This window comes from Pelobates fuscus, chromosome 10 (assembly GCF_036172605.1).
Source record: "Pelobates fuscus isolate aPelFus1 chromosome 10, aPelFus1.pri, whole genome shotgun sequence".
Classification (NCBI taxonomy): domain Eukaryota; kingdom Metazoa; phylum Chordata; class Amphibia; order Anura; family Pelobatidae; genus Pelobates; species Pelobates fuscus.
Window position 1 is genome coordinate 130716384 of NC_086326.1, and position 23240 is coordinate 130739623.

A 23240-nucleotide genomic window follows, 5' to 3' on the forward strand; every position below is an offset into this window, starting at 1 on the left:
CCACGAGGGGCAGGGGCGTATTAGCTGCGAGGCAAACAAGGCATTTGCCTTGGGCGGCATTTTCCAGGGGGCGGCAACAAAAGCCGCCCCCAAATGCCCAAGGCAAATGTCTTGTTAGCCTTGCGGCTAACAGACATGCCGGCGGGCTGCTAGGCTGGGCGGGCGGCATTGGTGGGCAGCCGGCGAGGGAGCACTTCCTCTGAGCTGTCTGCTCAGCTCCCTCGCGCGCCGCAGAGTGAGGCTGGGAGCCGGAATATGACGTCATATTCCGGCTCCCAGCCTCACTCTGCGACGCGCGAGGGAGCTGAGCAGATAGCTCAGGGGAAGTGCTCCCTCGCCAGCCTGCCGCCCGCCAATGCCCCCGCCCAGCAGCTACTGGACCACCAGGGAGGAAGAGAACCCCCTCCCCCCCAGCATTTCCAAAGGTAAGGATGCTGGGGGGGTTACATTTAAAAAATTATGTGTTAAAAATTTGAGTGTGTGTGTATGTCTGTTAGTGTGTGTGTATCTGTTAGTGTGTGTCTGCATGTGTCTGTTAGTGTGTGTATGTATATCTGTTAGTGTGTGTATGTATGTCTGTTAGTGTGTGTGTGTATGTATGTCTGTTAGTGTGTGTGTATCTGTTAGTGTGTGTTGCGGGCGGGAGGGGGGTGCCTGAGTTTTGTCCTGCCTAGGGCAACACAAAACCAGGATACACCACTGCCGAGGGGAGTGAGCTTGGTGTGTGTCAGGGGCGGCCAGAATAGGGGATAACCCTCACATTAGTGAAATAAGGAGAAACAGACCTGGTGGGTCTGATAGAGGTTGGACGCCCCATGGTGGGTATGTATATATTTAAAACTTAGCTTTTAATAGCACAAAAAGATAATAAAATAGAAAAACCCTCAAACAATGAAAAAAACGAAATAAAATAATGAGTAAGGAGAGATAGAATATATGCTCATAAATGGGACATGAAAATATCTAGAAGATGTCTTATAATAAGCACAGAAGGAATCTTCAAATAAAGATAAATCCCATACAGGTGCTAAAATCGTTATTGTAGACTACTGGTAGCTACTAAATAGAGATTTCCCTCTATGTTAGTGAATCACGCTGCCTAGAAATCTCTGTGTAAAGACTTGTAAGGTCTAACAGAGTAGCAAAGTGTAACAATTTGTTACATAGAAGGGAAGGCTTGTTTGAATTGAATTGTATAAATGAGGATTTAGTACAGAGTTGCTGCAGCTTGTATCCATTTGCTGATTTACAGTGTATAGCTAAAGAACAACAACTGGCTGCAACTTGATTCTGCAAGAGAATCACCAACTTGGAACCATCCCTTACACTCTCCCTTACACCCACCCTTGCATCCACGACCAAATCCCCAAATAAAGTACACTTTCCGCTTTTAGAGGTAAATGAAAAGAGACCAATTCTATCTGACTAGCTAGTAGTGATAACGATGGCACACGAGCGTCTATCTGACCTAACTGCCTGTTGCCTGACACGTGTTTCGGCGCTGAGAAACGCGCCTTCTTCCGAGGCTATATGTAGGGACTGACAGAAGGGTGAGGCATGGGAGGTGCGGGCGGACAGGAAGATGAGCCTCGCCGCCGCATTCATTATGTACTGTAACGGTGCAAGTTGGGAGCAAGTAAGACCACTGAGAAGCGTATTACAGTAGTCAAGGCGAGAAAGGACAGTGGAATGGACCAACACCTTAGTCGCATCTGGCGTTAAGTAGGAGCGCATGCGCGCAGTGTTTTTGAGATGGAAATGACAGGATTTGGCGATAGATTGAACATGAGGCTTGAAGGAGAGGTCGGAGTCAAAGAGAACACCTAGGCAGCGAGCCTGCATGGTGGAGCTGATGGTAGCACCATTGACTTGGAGGGAGACAGACACAGGAGTAACAACACTTGAGGGAGGAAAGACCAGAATATCAATGCTGACTAACTATTTAGTGATAAGAAAAAGAAGCCTGCATCTCACCACCATATACTAAAGAATCATGCTTACTTGCTGTTCCAGGTGTCTCCCCCAACATGACCTAAAACCACTGAACAAGTAGCAAGTACAAATAAGGAGGGGTATACAGGTTGACTATGAGATGTAAAACACATCATATTCTTTGAGATTGACTAGTTCTGCACACCACCTTCTGATACAATTACCTTTTCAACATTTCTTATTACCTGGTGGGCTGTTTTCTCGCAGATGCACAAGAATATTCGGTGGAATAAAAATAGGCCTGTTGTCATTGGCATCTAATATTGTAACAATAAGCCTGGCTGTGCCATTCAGTCTTCCAATGTCCTCGGCTACTAATGTCAGATTCAGTACTGGAACTACATAAGCTTCTCTGTCAATTGTTCTGGCATTGCCCAAAGTCACGACGCCTATAGTGAAACAAAGCAGAATGCTACCATATTTACCTGCAATGTATTTTATGTTACACAGTGCGTAAAGTATAAATATACTTAACAGTGATCTATAACATACACTCATATGCATTTGTATCTCCTTCATGTCAATAAAAGTTAATGCATCACTATGGCTAAAGTGTCAGTAAGTGTACAGATTGGAAGAAAAGAATATATCTAAAAAAAAACATTTTGTGCTGCATATGATCAGTCCACTGGCGGATCCGGGGGGGGGGGATCCGCCAGTGGACTGATCTGAGAATCTGAGGTTCTCCCTCTCCCCTGCCGGCTAATGCAGGGCTGGCGCTGTCCAAGCGCCAGCCCTGCAATGTGCCTTCATGGACCGGAGGGGAGATCAGAGATCTCCCTCTCCGGTCTGCAGGCACTGTTTTCTGGCCGCCGGCAGAGGAGGGAGAGAGAGAGGACCCGGGGGAGCTCAGTCTGCAGCTCCTCCAGGTCCTTCTCTCGCGAGCACGGTCCCGATCTCGCGAGAGTGAACTCTAGCCCTGGAGACGGGGCTAGAGTTCACTCTTACCACATGGACCACCAGGGATTCCCCACCGGACCACCAGGGATCAAGAAATGTCCCCCCTCCTCCCTAAACAAAGGTAAGAAGGGAGGGGGGACATTGTGTATATTTAAAAAAAAATAATAATAATTTTATCAAATTAAAAAAAAAACATTAAAAAAGGCCCTTATTCTTATCACACACATAACCTACACACACACACACATAAACGCCCCCCACACACACACATTGCCCCCCACATACATAGACTGCCCCCATACACACACTGCCCCCACATACATACACTGCCCCCATACACACACATTGCCCACACATACATACACTGCCCCCACATACATACACTGCCCCCATACACACACATTGCCCCCATACACATACACTGCCCCATACACATACACTGCCCCCACACACACATACACTGCCCCCATACACATACACTGCCCCCACATACATACACTGCCCCCACATACATACACTGCCCCATACACATAAACTGCCCCCACATACATACACTGCCCCATACACACACATTGCCCCACATACATACACTGCCCCATACACACACATTGCCCCACATACATACACTGCCCCATACACACACATTGCCCCACATACATACACTGCCCCACATACATACACTGCCCCACATACATACACTGCCCCATACACACACATTGCCCCACATACATACACTGCCCCATACACACACATTGCCCCACATACATACACTGCCCCCATACACATACACTACTGCTCCCACACACATACACTGCCCCATACACACACATACACTTCCCCCATACACACACATTTCCCACATACACTGCCCCCAATACACACACACACCCTACACACACATTGGCCCCCCACACACAAACTTCCCCCCATACACACATTGCCCCCCACTCACACTGCAACACACCCACACACTGCCCCCCTAACACACACTGCTGTCCTCACGTACACACTGCAACTTTCACACACACACACACACACACACACACACACACTGCTCACACAGTCCTTCTTACACAAACACACACACACAGCACCCCTGCTCCTATGCTCTACTACAGCCCCATTTCCAAGCAGACCTCAGGTAAGTTGTCAAACTGTTCTTAAACTGTTTGACTACTTACTCTGGGAGAGGGTCCCGGCACTACTGACACCATAACCACTACACTGAGCTGTAGTGGGTATTGTGTCTGGATTATTTCTCTAAATAATCTGCAAGTGCCCCTCCCGAGGTCAGGCTCTGGATCCGCCACTGTATCAGTCCTGTAATTCAACAGTTAATTACAGAGAACACTGTGTTGAGTACATCCTCCAATAAAAATACCTGCAAAAGAAAATTTAAAAAAAAGAGTTTGATATATTCAAGTATATATAAACCCCTTCATGCCACCAATTGTGTATACACGATGGCCAGTGTATGTTGCCATAACCTGCAGCCATGTATACATGATTATCACCAATGCAAATGAAATTTGTTTATTGCAATCAAATTCCGTTTGCAATGGCTACCCAGACAGCACAGTCGGAGATACCATTATCCTTCATAGCTGCACAGGCCGGCGGCTCTCCACTTGGTTTTATATATAACCAGAACACTCACTCATTACTCACTAGACGGGAAAGAAATAATGGGGGTTAGTTACAGTACATAATCATACAATGTCAATGTACCCCATTCTTAGCAGGTCCTACTCTAGCAGCCTAATGCCTGCTCTGTATACACATATATATATACATACACACACATTAAGTTTTATTTTTTTTATTATATTTAGGAGTCCAGGCCAATATAAGGATTTCTGTAAAAAGTGAAGATATGCTATAAATTAGCTTTTGTTTAGTAAAGAATAGTTTTTTTATCTTAGGATCATACGTAAGGAGTTCACAAATTTCGCTTGACCTGTGTATATTACTCAGAAAGTTATGAAATGCTGTTTCTAGCAGAAATGCAGAGGAACAAATGGTGCAATATGTGTTACTGATAATGTGCAACTGTCCTTTTGAGTGTGTCCATGGCAACAACGAAATTAGATAAACAAGGAACTAAGGAGAATAATAAAGGAACAATAGCCATATGAAACATAGAGATAACGTTACGGTGTGTCTTACCTGTGCTGTTGCTTATGGTAAACAGATCCACGAAGGTCCCAAGTAGTCGATAAGATACCACTGCATTTTGTCCTAAGTCATTATCTAAAGCTAGAATAGGCCCATTCAGGACTGTGAGAGCTGTTCCTATATTAAACACGAGAGTCACAGTCTTTAAATTGCAATTCATAGCCAGATGTTGATAGAGCACCAGCCCCCCAAGTTCCTCCCACATTCCCACATATCCCCGTGATTAGCTGTGACAGACATTAATAATGAATGGGGCAAACAAGATGAGACATGTAATTGTAATGACTCAGGCTGTTGCTGCCCTGGCAGACTGAATCAAGAAGATCCTTCATATCTAACGTCCTGCTAGAAAAAGAAACAGACATAGTGGTCAGTGCTGACGCATATATTTGCAATACATTGTCAAGATATTTGCAATGTTGGAGGAACAAAGGTGTTTTCACCATGTTCTTGTGGTTGCTAGAGGAATACTCCTGAAGAGTCTTTGTATGTTCTTTTTGAATATCTGTTAAATACAGATAACATTTATCCGCAAAGACAAAATCCTCAAAGTGCAGCCTTTAACAGGAACTTCAAGTAACACTAAAAAACATTCACTATATATGTGGCTAGTGAATATTGGGAGACTCGCCACCTCCGGATCTTGGAAGCACCAATAATAATATGAAGCTGTTATCACATGTGCAGTCCCTTATTCTAGCCTTTTTGAATATCTGGATTAATTTGTATGTTCTAATATGGACATATTAAAGTTTGACAAGCCTATCAACGCCACCTTCGCCCAGGACTCCTCACCTAGAGATATAATAATAATAATAATAATAATAATAATAATAATAATAATAATATAATAATAATATAATCGAAAATAATGACAAAAATGATAGAAATTAAAAAACTGTCACCTCCACACTATTTTTAATAACATAATGCTTTTCATATGATTTGAAAGAAAATATTTGATTTATTTATTTTACAAAAAGCATGCTTACCTTTACTATATGCCTGGATCCTTCTGCCATATGTATCCTCCTTTGGCCAGACAGTGCTTAAACGTTACCAATATTGTCTATGCTCTGCCCTGCTTCACAGCTGGCACATTGCAGTGACCACATCAGTCATTGCTATGTGCAGTCTGTGAGCACGGAAAACAAGCAGACACCTGAATACCATAAAGACCATCATTTTTCTGATTTTTATACTCTTTTTATTGAATTAATGGAAGCTCATCATTTTTAAATAATCCACATTTTAATCTCCTTAGCATTGGGCACACTCTATTTAAGTATCCAATTATAGGAATGTTTCTGCACAGTCTTCTGATTGGCTACCTCCGTCTTCTATAGGACTTGATTATAATTGCAAACAGTAAGATTTTGCAAGACTCTGTGTTATTTTAAATAAGTATGTCTACCTAACTTTTCACATGTACATTTCCAAAATCATCAACATAATCAATGTATTTATTCAAATACTAAAAGTTGGATTTCAACTCACAACCCTCCCACTAAAACATCTATATCTCTACACCACGGCTATTCTCCCAGCTAGCAGGAGTTACTAGAGTGTACTCAAACATTACAGGTCGCATTATGAAGGCTTATACCCATCCTAAACATAATCTGAGAGTAATTTACTTAATCATGGCCTGTGAACACAAGATATAATTAAGTTTAAGTTACATTCTATTTTTTTATATAAACGGTCATATAAAACCGATTAGAATTTAAAATGAACTATATGTCTTGTTACCACAGGCCATGCTTAAAGGGACTCTCCAGTGCCAGGAAAACATATCCGTTTTCCTGGCACTGCAGGGTCCTGCAGTGCCCCCCTCCCTCCTGTCCCCCATCCCATGTTGCTGAAGGGGTTAAAACGCTCATTCAGGTAACTGGCTAAAGGGGTTTTAACTCGGCAATGGCTGCACGCGCACTTTAGACCTCCCCATAGGAAAGCATTATTCAATGCTTTCCTATGGGGATTCCGGCGATGCTGGAGGTCCTCATACATAGCGTCAGGACGTCCAGCGTTGTTTAAAACACTCTTCATGTTCTAAGAACACGGAAGTCCCTCTAGTGGCTGTCTGATAGACAGCCACTAGAGAAGGACTTAACCCTGCACGGTAATTATTGCAGTCTATAAAAACTGCAATAATTACACTTGCAGGGTTAAGGGTGGTGCGAGTTGGCACCCAGACCACTTCAATGGGCAGAAGTGCTCTGGGTGCCTGGAGTATGCCTTTAAATTACTGTGGGCCTTCGGTCGGATTCCTGTACTGTCCCACCAAAGGAACATCCGTATGGCTGTTTCATTTAAAAAAAAAAAATCTTTCAAAACATGAGGACATGATTATTATATTACAAATTAGTGTGGAGATGACAGTTGTCCTTTAAGAATACTACATAGGAGACAGTAACAAAACGTTGCTATAATTTAAGGCATTCTTTCCCTTCTCTAAAAATAACAATGTAATTTAATTCTAGAACCTGTATCAGTTATAGGTTTCAAAATGTATGTTTAAGAAATCTTTATTTTTTTTGATAATTATATAACGTCATTGCATTTATTTGTTGCTTTATTACAGATGTTCCATCGCTGTTGCTCTACGGTTGTTTGTTGAAGTAAAATGTTCAATAAAAGTTATAAAGTCACACAATCCAACCGCATTTTGCAGTAGTTCTTAACAGTTCCCATTTCTGGTCTTTGTTCCGCTCATTTGTTATATCAGGTTCCCAAGAGAACTCAATCTGTCGAATTGAAAGCTTTGTCCCTTTGTCAGCTTTCCTCACTCATAATACTTCAAACCCAATATTATCCTGCCCTATATACAAATCCAAGGGAAGATGCAATATGAAATGTGTAGTTACATTTGAAAGATTGAAGTGACAACTTTTAGAAATCTGGAGGTACAATGAAATCTCTAAATGGCAGATGGGTGAGAGAAATGTTGTTGGTGTTAAAATAATGTTATCCATATTTCCAGGGTCATTACTAAAGTGAGCTTTCAGAGTGAATTCAAAGACAATTTCAAATTTAAGGCCAAAATAATTGAACTGAAAACATTCTCTAAGTTATCTATGCTTCAAACTCCGCAACTCTGGCCTTCTATTTTAAATTCACATTAAATTCACTTTTAGTAACCCTGTATGTTTGTGTGTCATCTACATTGGTCCACTCCAGAATGTTTATATCTGTAATAAATATCATCCTGGAGGATTGGCAGGCATTTTAATCCAAAATATATGGTTGGAAATGATTCTTATTATTAACACTCTGAATTATATTGGTAGTTTGATACTCCTAACACTATAGAGCCTTCTGAACCCCCTTCTGGCAGATAAAGGCTAAAAAAAATCCTTTATTTCCCGACATTACAGCGCTTATATTCAGAGCATGAGGACATCCAGTGTCGTTTAAGGGACTTAGTCCCTTGGAATCCCCAAGGCCACTCTAGTGGTTGTCTGATACATTGGAGGTAGTTTTAAGCCTGCAAGGTAGTTATTACGGTTTCTCAAAAACTTTAATGATTTAAATTGTGGGACTATGTTGGACAGGGACACTGCACCCAGACCGCTTCAACGAGATGAAGTAGTCTGGGTGCCTACAGTGTCCCTCTAGTTATCAGTTGGTGAAGAGAGATTCCAAGGAAACTTGATATTTTAATACAGTAAAAAGACAATTTATGCAGCTAGCATCTTTAACCATACTGATTTCAGACCACGGGGCTCTTCAGAAATCCGTCTAAATGTCATATCTGGAGTAACTGTGCCCAATAAACCTCTTTCTCAGACTCTTCAAGGAACAAATCCCAGTAGGAACAGTTCCTGTGCAACCTTAATAACTGTCCGAACAGTAGAGTTAGTCCTAATAAGATTTTAAGGGTGCCCCAAGGTAGTATTGAGGAGGGAATTCCCAGAATTAAGCATTCTTTAAATACATGTCACATTAACGGATTCTGTAAATATCAACATAAGGTCAAGATAAGCAATTCTGTCATGATCATAACTCAAAGTAAACTTTAGATTATTATAATTTATCAGTGCAAACTGTTCCAAATATTGATCTTCACTTCCTTTCCATATAAATATCAGATCGATATAGCATCTGTAAAACAAAATACTTGAACATAAACCAACACCAAGCCCATCTCCAAAAATGTGGGGCTCCTCCCATCATCCCATAAAGAGATTGAAAAGGAGGGGCAAACTTAAAGGACCACTATAGGCACCCAGACCACTTCAGCTTAATGAAGTGGTCTGGGTGCCTGGTCCATCTAGGGTTAACCCTTTTTTTTTATAAACATAGCAGTTTCAGAGAAACTGCGATGTTTATATTAGGGTTAATCCAGCCTCTAGTGGCTGTCTCATTCTCACTGCCGAAGAGGAGGAGAGGAGGCGGAGAGGAGGAAGAGAGCTCCCCCGGACCGGACTGGAGAAAGAGGTAAGTTTAACCCCTTCCTCTGCATCCAGCCCGGTGGGAGGGGGTCCCGGAGGGTGAGGGCACCCTCAGGGCAATATAGAGCCAGGAAAAGGAGTATGTTTTCCTGGCACTATAGTGGTCCTTTAACACCAATCAAAGCGCCACACCTCTGGAGATACAGGCAGGAATCAAACATAAAGAAATTATGCGTCAACAAAACCTCAATGGAAGTGAGAATGAAATAATGTGTCTTCTTACTGTAATTACTATATTTGTCTAGAGCAGGGATAGGCAACCTTCGGCACCCCAGGTTGTGAACTACATCTCCCTTGATGCTTTGCCAGCATTATGGTTGTAAAAGCATTATGGGAGATGTAGTCCAAAACATCTGGAGTGCCGAAGGTTGCCTATCCCTGGCCTAGAGGGTACTTAAAGGGACACTATAGTCACCAGAACAACTACATCTTAATGTATTTACTCTGGTGAGTATAATCAGTCCCTGCAGGCTTTTTGAAGTAAACACTATCTTTTCAGAGAAAATGCAGGGTTTACATTACAGCCTAGGGACATATCCAGTGGCCATTCCTCAGATGGCTACTAGAGGTCAAGGGGGGAGCAGGGGGGCTAGATAGTGTTTGTGTTCCCGACCCTATAGTAATCCTTTAATAGCCATTAATCCTTTGTCATAAGGAATTACAGAATAGAGAGATATTGCATCAACAATATCCCATAAACCACACCTTGGGCATCATGCAACTCACTGAAAATGGACAAAGGCTCTTTTGAATCTCTAAAATATGCATTCAAACGTAAAATTAAAGGCAGCAGATAAATATCCACTAATTCCGCCAGCCTCTCATTAAGAGAGCCCATACCGGCCACTATGGGCCTTCCCTCGATGTTATCTAGCCCATTATGCATCTTTGGCAGATGTTGGAAAATAGGAATAACTGTTTTTTATGGCAACTAATAATCAACTAGTGTACTAGCAATTACTCCATCCAAAAAGGCTAAACTTTGAATTTCTTCCATCAATTTAGCAAAACCAGAAGTTGGATTGTGTGTTAAAACAACATATAAGGACTCATTGCTCAGTTGCCTTCTCATAGAGAAGACTTTGATTGGACTGTTTTACTGGCTTCCCTCAGGTGGGGAGGGGGGGGGGGGGGGGGCTAGACAAGAGCTCTGCCTTAAAAGGGGATGCAGTTATGTCTGTCACCAGGGTGCGGTGCTTTCTGACAACAGACTATTTTATGCACAGAATTGACATTAGGCACCCCAAAACATAGATCTGGACTGCTAATGTCACGTGTGTCGGGGTGCAACTTGCCCCTGACATACAAGTGCAAATAACTCTGGATGTGTAGCATTTCAAGATGAAACATTACACACCCAGACTCCTACCACTATCACCACTTCAAAAAGCATTAGTGGCCATGGTTGTTGGAGTAGCCCTTTCATGCACTGGCAAAACAGTGAGGGTACTTTGCACATCATAACGGGGTGTATTGGTTATGCTGCTTGGAGTAACCTTTTAGTTAACAGGAAGAAAAGTAGCTTGAGATCACAAAGTAGATGAGTACTAATTAGTTTTTGAGAACATATTACACATTCCTAAACGGTTCTATAAACTATTGAATAAAATAAAAACGACAGACCTGAAAAGATTAAAAAAAAAGACTTGGACTAACCAGTAGATTTGACATATTTTGCACTGCTATGTTATATTTCTTTATTCTGCATATTGCCTCACCCAACCCCAGGGACATTATTCATTGTTTATAGTGTTTCATTTAAAAAAAACATACTACCTGCTGGAGAGTTCTCCATAATTTCAGCCTGGAATGATTCTTGAGTGAACACAGGGCGGTTGTCATTTTCATCAGATATCGTCACAATCAACAGGTCAAAATCCTTGAAAATATAGTGAAGAAAGTAATATATATATATATAAACCTATTAAATATGAGTTATTAACCTCTTCATTTGTATTACTAGTATTTCTTATGACATCATAGCAAATTACTGGTGTGCATCACCTGCATATCTCAAATTGGACTTTGGATAGTCTTCCTTGGACACTGAAATTCAAGAAATGATGTTTTCACAACTATCCCAGAGTTCCCAGCTTGACATGCAAATGAGCACCAACAGGCATCATGTTTCAGACTTCATACCACAATTTTTTTATGTAGTTAGTATATTAATAAGAACATTACCCTTCTTGAGTTTCGTGTGTTTTCTGGATTGTCCTTCACGGTCACAGTTAACCTGTACTCGTTAATTTTCTCTCTGTCCAGCTGCCGATTTACATAGACCACACCAGTCTGAAAACAAAAACTGCACGTTTTAATCTTTCTATTGTAGCAATCCAACAATATTATTATTCTTAGCATGAAGCGCCCACACATTCCGCAGTGCAATTAAAGAAAGGTGAACGATTAAATTGTCTATTTCTATAGTGTAATTAGTAATAAGCTACAAAAATTGAAATCCCTAATACAATAACTTAATAATATACTGATTAAAATGTTATTTATTTGATTCATTTTTCTTTAAGTACATTGATACAGTATATCAGGTAAACATATCGCCCGGGTGAAAGTGTGTATGAAAGGGGAAGATATAGATATGTTAGCGAGTGTCCAAGGGGAAAATCGAAAGTAGGTTTTTATTTTTCTTCTGATCTTCTCTTTCTCCCTTTGCTATACATAAAAAAAAAATGTGTTGTTCCTTCGCAATATGGAATGTTTGTAACGCAGGATATTGGATAAGATAAGTCGTTTAATTGTTACTGTTTATATCCTCTGCATGTATATGGTGAAAGAAATATAAAATTGTATGTATAGGTAAATTAATAATTAATACAGTTTAATTAAAAAGAAAAAAAAAGTGATATTTAGAGGGTGTAGAAGGCCCTGTTCAAACAAGCTTACAGTCTATGAATAACCGGCCAAAACATAAAACAGGTATTAATAATATTTAGAGCTCTAGGAAAAAAATAAACGATATAATACAATAACCAGCAGTGTCAGAATAAAACAGATAAGATTTTAAACTATTTGGACAGTATTCTGTTTTGGGTCAACCAGGATGGTATATACGTTTTTTGGTGGTTTATTTTGGTGGGGGTCGAGGCGGGTTAATAAATAAGCTTCCTAAAATTCAGCTCATTATACAAGCCATATATTCTTATTTATGGAACATGTGATCCTATTATTACCCTTTCCTCCTATTGCTTGCTGCCTTTATATAATTTGGATCGATTAATAAAGGTAACTTAACGTGTTTTTTGTCACTGCTCTGTGATGGTGGAGACTTTTTTCTGGCATCCATTTTGGCGATGCAGAAAAGCATTGGCATAATGTTCGTGTTTCAGATTAAACAAAATGCTAGAATATGTTTTATGGGTTAGCCTCTTCCTTACATTTTCATTTATGGAAAACGTGTTCTCGATATTCCCAGCCGTTAGGTTGAAGGTCAGGAGAGCATTACGCCCAGTGTCTGCATCGCTAGCAAAAATTCGAGTGATAGGTGTTGATACAGGGGTATTTTCGCTGATGGTAATATTTTGTGGAAGATTTAGAAGCACTGGGTCATTATCGTTGATATCCAACACACGGACATCCACCAAAACCTGGAGAAGACGAAAAGAAGATCAACAAAATATAGCAATAGGATTACATATAGTTCCATTATGGAAGAGTGGGATTCATGTTATGATTCACTGATCTAAAGAGGTGGCCGGCTGCTACAGAGAATCTCAGTCTTTGTCAAACTACTCTCAAAGACAGGAACAGCACTCCAGACTTAGTTGTGATGATCATGTGGCTTTTAAAGTGCCCTTTTCATTTCTAGAGGTACTTCATTCGCTTAATCAAAATATTCCATGAACTATAAATGATGATCTTATCTGGGCACCTCAGATCAGTGAAGCTCTCATCTTTAGTCACGTGCTTCATTCTCTTGGAGTCAGTTATACAGTGTTGCTTTATGTGAGTGCAAATGGTACTGACTTCTAAGGTTACAAGTGACTGTATGACACTCATACCTACCATGTGATTATGTGTAGTGCTCATCATTAGCAGATCACTGTTTTATGAGTGTGGAGAAATAAAATGCTTGTAACAAGTATATGACAAAGAAACAAAAGCTCAATGGAAATGGCACCATGTGACTTCTTAGCCATTTCACCGATAGCTGGCCCCATAAAGTACGTAATATTAATAAAAGAACAAAACCAAAAGAACAAAAAATAAAAATGTGATGTATAGCAACATAATAAATATATGCATTTCTTATTTTGAAATGTCCAAATAACTCAAGGACAGGTATCTTACAAACTTCCGTATAGTATACTTTTTATTGTGAAATAGAAGTTATTTTGCAAAGATCGCTATTGCTCAGAGCATTCATTAACAACACATCATGGATAAACCACCAGACAGGTTATGTCGAGATCATGGATAACCCACCAGACAGGTTATGTTGAGATCATGGATAACCCACCAGGCAGGTTATGTCATGATCCTGGATAAAACACCAGGCAGGTTATGTCGAGATCATGGATAAACCACCAGGCAGGTTATGTCGAGATCATGGATAAACCACCAGGCAGGTTATGTCGAGATCATGGATAAACCACCAGGCAAGTTATGTCATGATCCTGGATAAAACACCAGGCAGGTTATGTCAAGATCATGGATAACCCACCAGACAGGTTATGTCGAGATCATGGATAGCCCACCAGGCAGGTTATGTCGAGACCATGGATAAAACACCAGGCAGGTTATGTCGAGATCATGGATAAACCACCAGGCAGGTTATGTCGAGATTATGGATAACCCACCAGGCAGGTTATGTCGAGATCATGGATAAAACACCAGACAGGTTATGTCGAGATCATGGATAACCCACCAGGCAGGTTATGTCGAGATTATAGATAACCCACCAGGCAGGTTATGTCGAGATTATGGATAACCCACCAGGCAGGTTATGTCGAGATCATGGATAAAACACCAGACAGGTTATGTCGAGATCATGGATAACCCACCAGGCAGGTTATGTCGAGATCATGGATAAAACACCAGGCAGGTTATGTCGAGATCATGGATAAAACACCAGGCAGGTTATGTCGAGATCATGGATAAAACACCAGGCAGGTTATTTTGAGATCATGGATATACCACCAGGCAGGTTATGTCGAGATCATTTAGCTTACCGTAGAGCTGAATGATGGGTTTCCTCTATCTTTTGCCATGATGGTAATGTTATATGAAGCAATGTTCTCTCGGTCAAGCTCGTAATCCTTTATAACTCTTAAATCCCCTTCTACTGAGGATACCACAAACTCTCCTGTTAGGGAAAGAAAACACAAATGTCAGTTTTCTACCCGACTACATGTCCAACTGTCTTGATTTTAGGTCTGACTAACCACCAGGGTACTGTCTCCAAATAAACAGACTTATTCTATGTTCAGGGCACTAGAACACTGCAGGAAGCAGTAAAAGCTGTGTTCCCTGCAGGAAGCAGTAAAAGCTGTGTTCCCTGCAGGATCTGCCCTCAGTGAGCTGGTCTGGCTGATTGACAATTAGCTTGGCGGGCATTCACGCCAGGCTGACATGCCAGTAATTTGGGTGGACATGCCCATTTCTAGGTAGATCTGTTTTTTGGGGCAAAAACAAAACAGACCATACCATCTTTGACATTTACACGAGACTATGTTGCACCCGTAGCTGATCACTGCTTTTGGGAACACTTTGAGAGCCCCTATATTATATTCAATGTATCTCTATGAAGAGATGCTGATTGGAGCAGCGCAGCATTTTGGTTCCTGTGGGAAAGAATTGGATTGGCTGAGATTGTCAATTTTGATTATCTCCGTCAAGGAGGCGGGGAAAGAGCCAGCCACGATAGACACATGCAGCACTGAAATAAAGGTGAGTAAAATCACCTTTTACATTGCTTACAGGGGAGCCTAAACTGTGTTTTCATACCTATATTGACAGGAAAACATGTTTGATACTGTCACTATATTGTTCCTTAAAAACAGACACTGCAGTCACCAAAACAACTTTAGCTTAATAAAGCCGTTTTTGTGTATAGATAATGCCTCTGAAACCTCACTGCTCAATTATATGCTATTTAGGAGTTAAATAACTTTGTTTATGCACCCTAGTCACACCGGCCTGCATGTGACTTACGCAGCCTTCTTAAACACTTCCTGTAAAGTGAAATCTAATGTTTACATTTTCTTTATTCCAAGTTCTGTTTAATTTAAAATGTCTTATCTCCTGCTCTGTTAATAGCTTGCTAGACCTTACAGGAGCCTCCTGTGTGATTAAAGTTAATTTTGCTGAGTAGGAGATAAAAACTTCTTAAGTAATTTAACATCTGATTGAAAATAAAACCATGCAGCCAGGGGAGGTGTGGCTAGGGCTGCGTGGACAGGAAAAGAAAGTGATTTAACTCCTAAATGGTAGAAACTTGAACAATAAGGATTCAGAGGCATTATCTATACACAAAAACTGTTTTACTAAGCTAAAGTTGTTTTGGTGACTGCAGTGTCTGTTTTTAAGGAACAATATAGTGACAGGAAAACACAGTTTAGGCCTCCCCCTGTAGGCAATGTAAAAGGTGATTTTACTGACCATTGTTTTCAAAGCTCTAGTGACAGGAATACATGTTTGTATTCCTGTCACTATATTGTTCCTTAAAAACAGACACTGCTTTATTACGCTAAAATTGTTTTGGTGACTATCCTGTCCCTTAAAGTTCAAACACACAATCAAATAACATTAAGTGAGTTTTAAGGGGCCGTAATCCCTAGGAAGGAGGATGGCCTCAAAGATCCCCCATAAATCAGATTGTCTCGGTTTCATTGGCATTACATGAAATAAGGGAGCAGTTTCTTCGAGCAGCCACTCAAAGGTGGGGTAAGTTCCTTTACAGACATGTCATCTAATACCGATTAATTAGAGACAATATGACTTGTGCGGGAGCAGAATCATAGGGCAGCCATTCAAAGGTGGGAAAAATTCTGTCACATTTATATTAACTGTTTTGTGGTTTAGTAGCACCGAGTCTATGTACATATGGGATTGCTTAAAGTAGCCAGTATTGTGATAATCACAGTCAGCATATCTATCAGAGCAACGTTTCTACAATATCGACTCCCCGAAAAATCTGCACAGCCCACAGTATTATCTGTTCGAGAGCCATTTCTCATGTACAGCTCTGCAGGGTGTAATGCCAGTGTACAATGTCATATGGTTAACGTGTGCGTCTGCATATACATACATGCTTGCAAATGAATATGTATGCGTTTTACAGACACAAAAACACGTGTATAGAGAGAACCCCACACATTAAAGATTAGATATACTTCATTAGATATACTTCACTACACAGACATTCAGAAACATTACACACAAATCTGTAAAAACATGTTAAAATGTTATCATATTGAATTTGTATCATTTCACTTAGTCTCATACAATATTTGTCCAGTGTGTTGACCTCCTTTCTTACAGTAAAGGGGTTATAGAATTACATGTCTCCTCTTTGGCCTTCAGGAAGTAAGGCTCTTAATGATGGCAAGGTGCTTGAACACAAAAAGTTGCGTTCTGTAACTGTTCTTCCCTTTCCTATTATTCATCAATCTGTATTCAACAGCTAAATGTTGATATTCCTCTTTGCAAACAGAATACCCTTGGTTAAGGTCTTTCTCAAGTGTTCAGTTCCTTTGCAACTATAACTATGTGACTGTCTAATCATCAGATCAGACTCTGTTTACAATCCTTTTCCATCCAAGTCTAGCTGTTTTACTTTTATACATAGTGGCATACATGAGTCCTCCCACGTATACACAATGTTCAAGATTTTATCTATAAACTGAAATATTTGGACAGCTACATCATAAATGCTATTTTAATAGCTGTGAATGCTACCCACACCGGCTATTGTCTCTTAACAAAGGCATACCAAACACTCTGTAAGATAAAGGTTTTACCACTTTGTCTTTTATCTAGATCGGTATTGTTCAATAAAATCTGTACATACTGCAGTATACCCCCTTCTTGCCCCCCTAAACACTTCACAACAACCAACACAACTGTATTTTATAAAACACAAATGTAAGATTTCAGAAACTTAAGCCTAGACTCTGCATGATACGGAGCACGTTATTTTACAATAGAAACGATTCAAAGGACAATAGTTTATTGCAGTGGTTATTGTGAAAGGTGTGTTTTGCTACAACACCTCTGGTTTCGGACAGACTGTTTTTAAGAAGTTTAATCCCTTAATAACAGAGGTAACTGTCCAAGTTCTGATCCAAAACAAAGAACCTGAGCTATATGTTTGTTCAACCACAGTTTACCTCTTTCACATTAAGTGCATCCAAACGTATCCATCATATGATTAAGAACTGATAGGGCTTTCATTTGACATCAGATATTTATATATGAACCATAACAAATCATTAATAAAATCTATATATGTGTGAGAAATTAAGAAATTTTATTTTTCCAAGTTCAGCATGGATTGTATTACTGTGACTATCATAATATTAGGTTTCACTGCAATAAAACACACATATTTGTCCCACTAGTAAAACAATGCACTCCGAGTACAGGCCTTATGAGGGTTTTGAAGAAACAGGGACAAACATGGGGTCTGCCCATTTCATTGGTTTGCCATAGAAATTTGACAATTAAATGGTCTTCCTTTGAAGCAGTGTGGCAGCCCAGGAAATTAAATACTCCTATGATTGCATACCATCCAGTTTAGTTTTTTTAGCCACTTAGTCATAAACCCTGGCCAAATTTGGAGTTTATACACATTGCCCTTCCACTGTTTATATAATCTTCCTTATGTATTTTACTGCAATAAAACCCATATTTGAATTCAGCTATGTCCCAATGGTACAGCAATCCGCCTCATGTACCAGTTATATGAGTTTTGGGAAGTTACAGGGACAAACATAGTGCCTGTTCATTTTAGTTTTTATACATGGAAACGTGACTGATTGCTTTGCTAGGCCTATGTTGCATTTGAGACAGCATGTCAGCCTTAGAAAGAAAAACTCCACCATTATGGCATACAATGTTAAATAGGAGACAACCCAGGGTATTCTAAGTGAGGTATGTAGAGTTGTTTAGTGTAGCCACTTTATCACAAATGATGGTCACATTTAGAGGTTATAGTTTAATTTGTGCTTTTCACACACATGAATTCATTTGTTATAATCCTGTTATATGTTAGGGCAAAAAAAGGCCCAATATTTATTTTTTTCATTTAGCATTGGGGGGTGGGGAGGGGAAACAGGGCCAAATATAACAAATGCAATCGAAAACCTTTGCAAATTAATTTTCTGTGTATTTGAGAAGAGTATGGCAGTTAAGGTAAGAAATCCGCCATTATGGCAAATTGATTTGAATGTGTGGGGGTTAAGGGGCTGAATAAACAATATATCTGCTAAAAGCTTTAGTGTAAATTCCAGGAAAGTGTATGGCTCCCGGGTGTCTGCTATTTTGTTCCCCACATACGAAATGTAGACTGCAATAAGGTACTTTTTATTTTGCACCAGGGTTTAGTCCTGCGCTGATCCAGATATGGTTATCGACAATGCACATTGTTTTTTTTATTTGTAAATTAATTCTCCTGACTGAAACTGGCACTGTGCTTTCATATGCATTTATGTAGCATGTAGACATCTCTTTTGTTGGTGTACCAAAGGTCCAGCACTTCATCATGGTGCAAAGCTGTTATGTCTTTATGGTATTTGCGTGCCAGCTTCGCGTGGGGAAAACTTTACAATTTTAGGGCATCAAAGTAAATCACATTTTGAAATGTATCTGCATTAGTGTAAGAATTGTCAACCCGTAAGTGGTAGCCTTCGCACATAAAGGGTAGGCGGAGATACCACATAATTTAGCAATTTGTGCTCACAGACTCAAGACTGCAATTTCTCCCTTAAAAAATTAGAAATGCAGAGGTGTGTAGTACATTCACACAATTTCCCAAAATTCTATTTACACCGAGCCCCTGCTTGTAAAGCAGTTTTCTCTTGAATTTCATGAGGGAAACATATGTATCCCTCCCTTTTCTCCCTGGGAAAAAAGGGTAGCCAGGATGGGGTTAATTTTTTTTATTTTTTTTTATCAATAGCCATAACCAATATCAATGCCAAAAACATTTTCATTTTAATTAGGTCAGTTGGATGCAAGGAGTTTTTTATGGTTGTGTGACATTAGGATTAGCTGACATACATTCTCAGGCATGCAGATATACAGGGGTGGTAACGTTTGGAGGTACCCAATTTTTATCAGAGACAGTAGGGCATTCTCAGCACTGTAGGTGGTGGTAGGCTGGGAGAACCATGGCTTAGGAGCTTTATATCAGAGACTGTAAGAGTTGCTACTATGCTCCAATACACACATTAGAATGGCATTAGCCTCTTCTGCTGATAGTAACATGCCACGATGCAATAGGCATTTAAAATAATATATATATATATTCCCCTACCTGTCTACCTAAATATATATATAGTGAAAATATTGAACAAAGGCTTGCACTCACGGTCTTTTGTAAAAGTATTCTTTCTTTATTCCATTCTCGTTAAAAAATCAACGTTTCAGCCATCGTCCGTGGCTTTCATCAGGATCAACAAAACAATCTATATATATTTATACATTTTCTGTCACATTCACTAGCACAGTGTATATGTTCTCCACCGTCTACATCGAGTTGGTGCATAGGCAAATTTCCTCACAAATTTATTACCTGAAGATGGTATTTTTAAAAGTAATAATTTGAAGATACACTTATAGTTGGGATCTTAAATGACAAAACTAATCAAACATTTGTTTCTGCAAAGCAGAGAAAGCAAACTAAACTTTATTTTAATAAGATAAAATTAAAAAATACTGGTATAAAATATACAGAACTGTCAGCCACTATAGTGCCTTCTGATCCCTCCTCCCTTGCGCCCTGGCACATAAAGGGTTAAGAAAACTTTAGTCACTTACCCAATTCCGACGTCATCTGAGAGGGAAACCTAATGTTCATGCACATTAGGCCTTCCCATAGAAAGGTATTGCCTCAATGTTTTACTGTGGGGATTTTACTGACTCTGGATGTCCTCATGCAGAGCGCGAGGATGTCCAGCCTTGAGTTAAGCCTGTTAGAATTCTGGAAAAGCCTCTGAAGGCAGTCTTAGTCCTGCAAGGTAATTACTGAAGTTTCTCTAAAACTGCAATGATTTACATTGCAGGAGTAAGTGGGACAGGGACACTGCACCAAGACCACTTCAATGAGATGAAGTAGTGAGGGTGCCTATAGGGTCCCTTTAAGGTCGAAATAGCCAAACTGGACACATTCTCTAAGTCACTGATGCTTTTCATTCAGCTACTCTGGCCTTACATTTAAAATTCACTTTGAGTTCTAAGTTTAGTGAATAAGCCTACATGCTCCTTTAATCTTATATCAGTCATTATTCTATTATAGGAAAACTGTTCACATTAAAATGCTGAAGTTTTAATTTGTGTGCACATTGTGTATATTACTTCTTACTCTACCACAGGGGTCAGTAGCTCCTTTGAAACTTATGGGAATACCCTTCTACACAACTTCCTCCAGGCTATTGCAAAAAAGCTTTGACAAGTTGCATGCTGGTAACTAGTTCCTTATATTTGTGCGTAGAATTTCTAAATACGGTGTTGAAACCTGCCTACTTCCCAGAAACCCAAAATACTGCTATGATCTGAAGAGCAGCTGGACACTTGGTGAAATTAGGAGTCTATGAACCCCTTAGTGACCAGACCGTTTTTAAATTTTCTTACCAGGGCTGTTTTTACATATCTGCAGTGTTTGTGTTTAGCTGTAATTTTCCTCTTACTCATTTGCTGTACCCACACATATTATATACTGTTTTTCTCACCATTAAATGGTCTTTCTAAAGATACCATTATTTTCATCATATCATATAATTTACTATTAAAAAAATTATAAAATATGATAAAAATTAAATTAAAAACCCACACTTTTTCTAACTTTGACCCCCACAATCTACAACCGCCAAAAAACACCCATGCTAAATAGTTTCTAAATTGTCCTGAGTTTAGAAATACCCAATGTTAACATGTTCTTAGCTTTTTTTTGGAAAGTTATAGGGCTATAAGTACAAGTAGCACTTTGCCATTACCAAATAATTTTTTTCCAAAATTAACGCAAGTTACATTGTAACACTGATATCTGTCAGGAATCCCTGAATGACCCTTCACATGGATATATTTTTTAAAAGAATACAACCTAAGGTATTAAACTTGGGGTATTTTGACTCTTTTCATGCAACCATTTTACCACCAATCAATGCCAAATTTAAAAAAATAATAATAATAATAATTGGTGATTTTTTGACACACATAGGAATTTAAGAAAACGTGTATGGAGAACTTTAAGGGTTACTGCCAATGAACACGCCAATATGTGTTCAGCAACATCTCCTGAGTACAGTGATACCCCCCATGTATAGGTGTGTCAGGTTCTCTGGGGGCTAAAAGACCTTTTTTGGAGGGTGCGCATTCCAGTTTTTCAACTTGGAATTTTCACAGCTGGTCATCATGCACTCATGTCCTATTTGGGACATTTTTTAAGCCAGCCAATGTAATTTACCCCATCAATCCATATATTTTTGAAAAGTAGACACCCTGGGGTATTTCAAATGGTGGTATTTTAACACTTTCCATGCACTAATTCTACCACCAGTCTTTGTCAAACTTTTGGGTAGTCATTTTTTGTGTAATTTTTCTTTCACACTGTACTTTAGGCATGGATTCTCAGTTCCTGTTATGTGTTACTGACAAAGAACACCCCGATAAGTGTTCTGCAACATCTCCCGAGTACAACAGTGCCCCCAATGTACAGGTTTTAAGTTTTTTTGCAAACTTACAGGGGGTCAAATGTAGTGCTTTCCCTTTTTCATGTTTTCACATTGAAATTTGCCAGATTGGTTTGCTGGGCCTATGTTGCCTTTGAGACCGTATAGCAGCCCAGGAATGAAAATTAACCCCATCATGGCATACCATTTGTAAAAGTAGACAACCCACAGTATTCGAAATGAGTAATGTCCAGTCTTTTGTAGTAGCCACTTAGCCGCAAACGCTTGCCAAAGGTAGCGTTCACATTTGTTTTTTGCATTTTCTTTTTACACAAAAACTGCACTTTTACTGGTGAATTCATGGTTGTAACAAGTTTTACTGTTTTAAACACTCATATTTGTGTTCAGCGAAGTCTCCCGAGTATAACAATACCCACCTATGTACAGGTTTTATGGTGTTTTGGAAAGTTACAAGTTCAATATAGGGCTTGCCCAATTCAGTTTGCCAGATTGGTTTGATGGGTCTGTGTTGCCTTTTGAGACGATATGGTAGCCCAGGAATGTGTAATAACCCCATCGTAGCATACCATTTGCAAATGTAGACAACCGAGGGTATCCAAAATGGGGTATTTTCAGTCTTTTTTAGTAGAGACTTAGTGGGTGGGGGTCCTAAATAAGAATGAGGGGGGGGGGACCTACTGTCCTCCCCCCAGCCCCACCCCTGAGCAGTGGGTGGGGGCCCTACATAACAATGAGGGGGGGGGCTACTGTCCTCCCCTCTGGCTCCCACCCCTGCATAACAATGGGGGGGGACCTACTGTTCTCCCCCCCTTGCCCTTACCCCTGAATGGTGGGTGGGGGCCCTAAATAAGAA

The 23240-nt window shown here is 40.0% G+C and overlaps 1 protein-coding gene across 1 annotated transcript in view; it reads right to left on the reverse strand.

Annotated features, from left to right (window-relative positions):
- The window catches only part of CDH23 (cadherin related 23), a 909735-nt gene that overhangs the window by 81853 nt on the left and 804642 nt on the right, over positions 1 to 23240 (reverse strand). The window contains exons 40-45 of the mRNA XM_063435341.1: positions 14708 to 14841; positions 12914 to 13123; positions 11706 to 11813; positions 11298 to 11400; positions 5059 to 5184; positions 2178 to 2381 (exon numbers count right to left, since the gene is read on the reverse strand). Coding sequence (XP_063291411.1) covers positions 2178 to 2381; positions 5059 to 5184; positions 11298 to 11400; positions 11706 to 11813; positions 12914 to 13123; positions 14708 to 14841 — 885 coding nt within the window. The remainder of the gene's footprint in view (positions 1 to 2177; positions 2382 to 5058; positions 5185 to 11297; positions 11401 to 11705; positions 11814 to 12913; positions 13124 to 14707; positions 14842 to 23240) is intronic.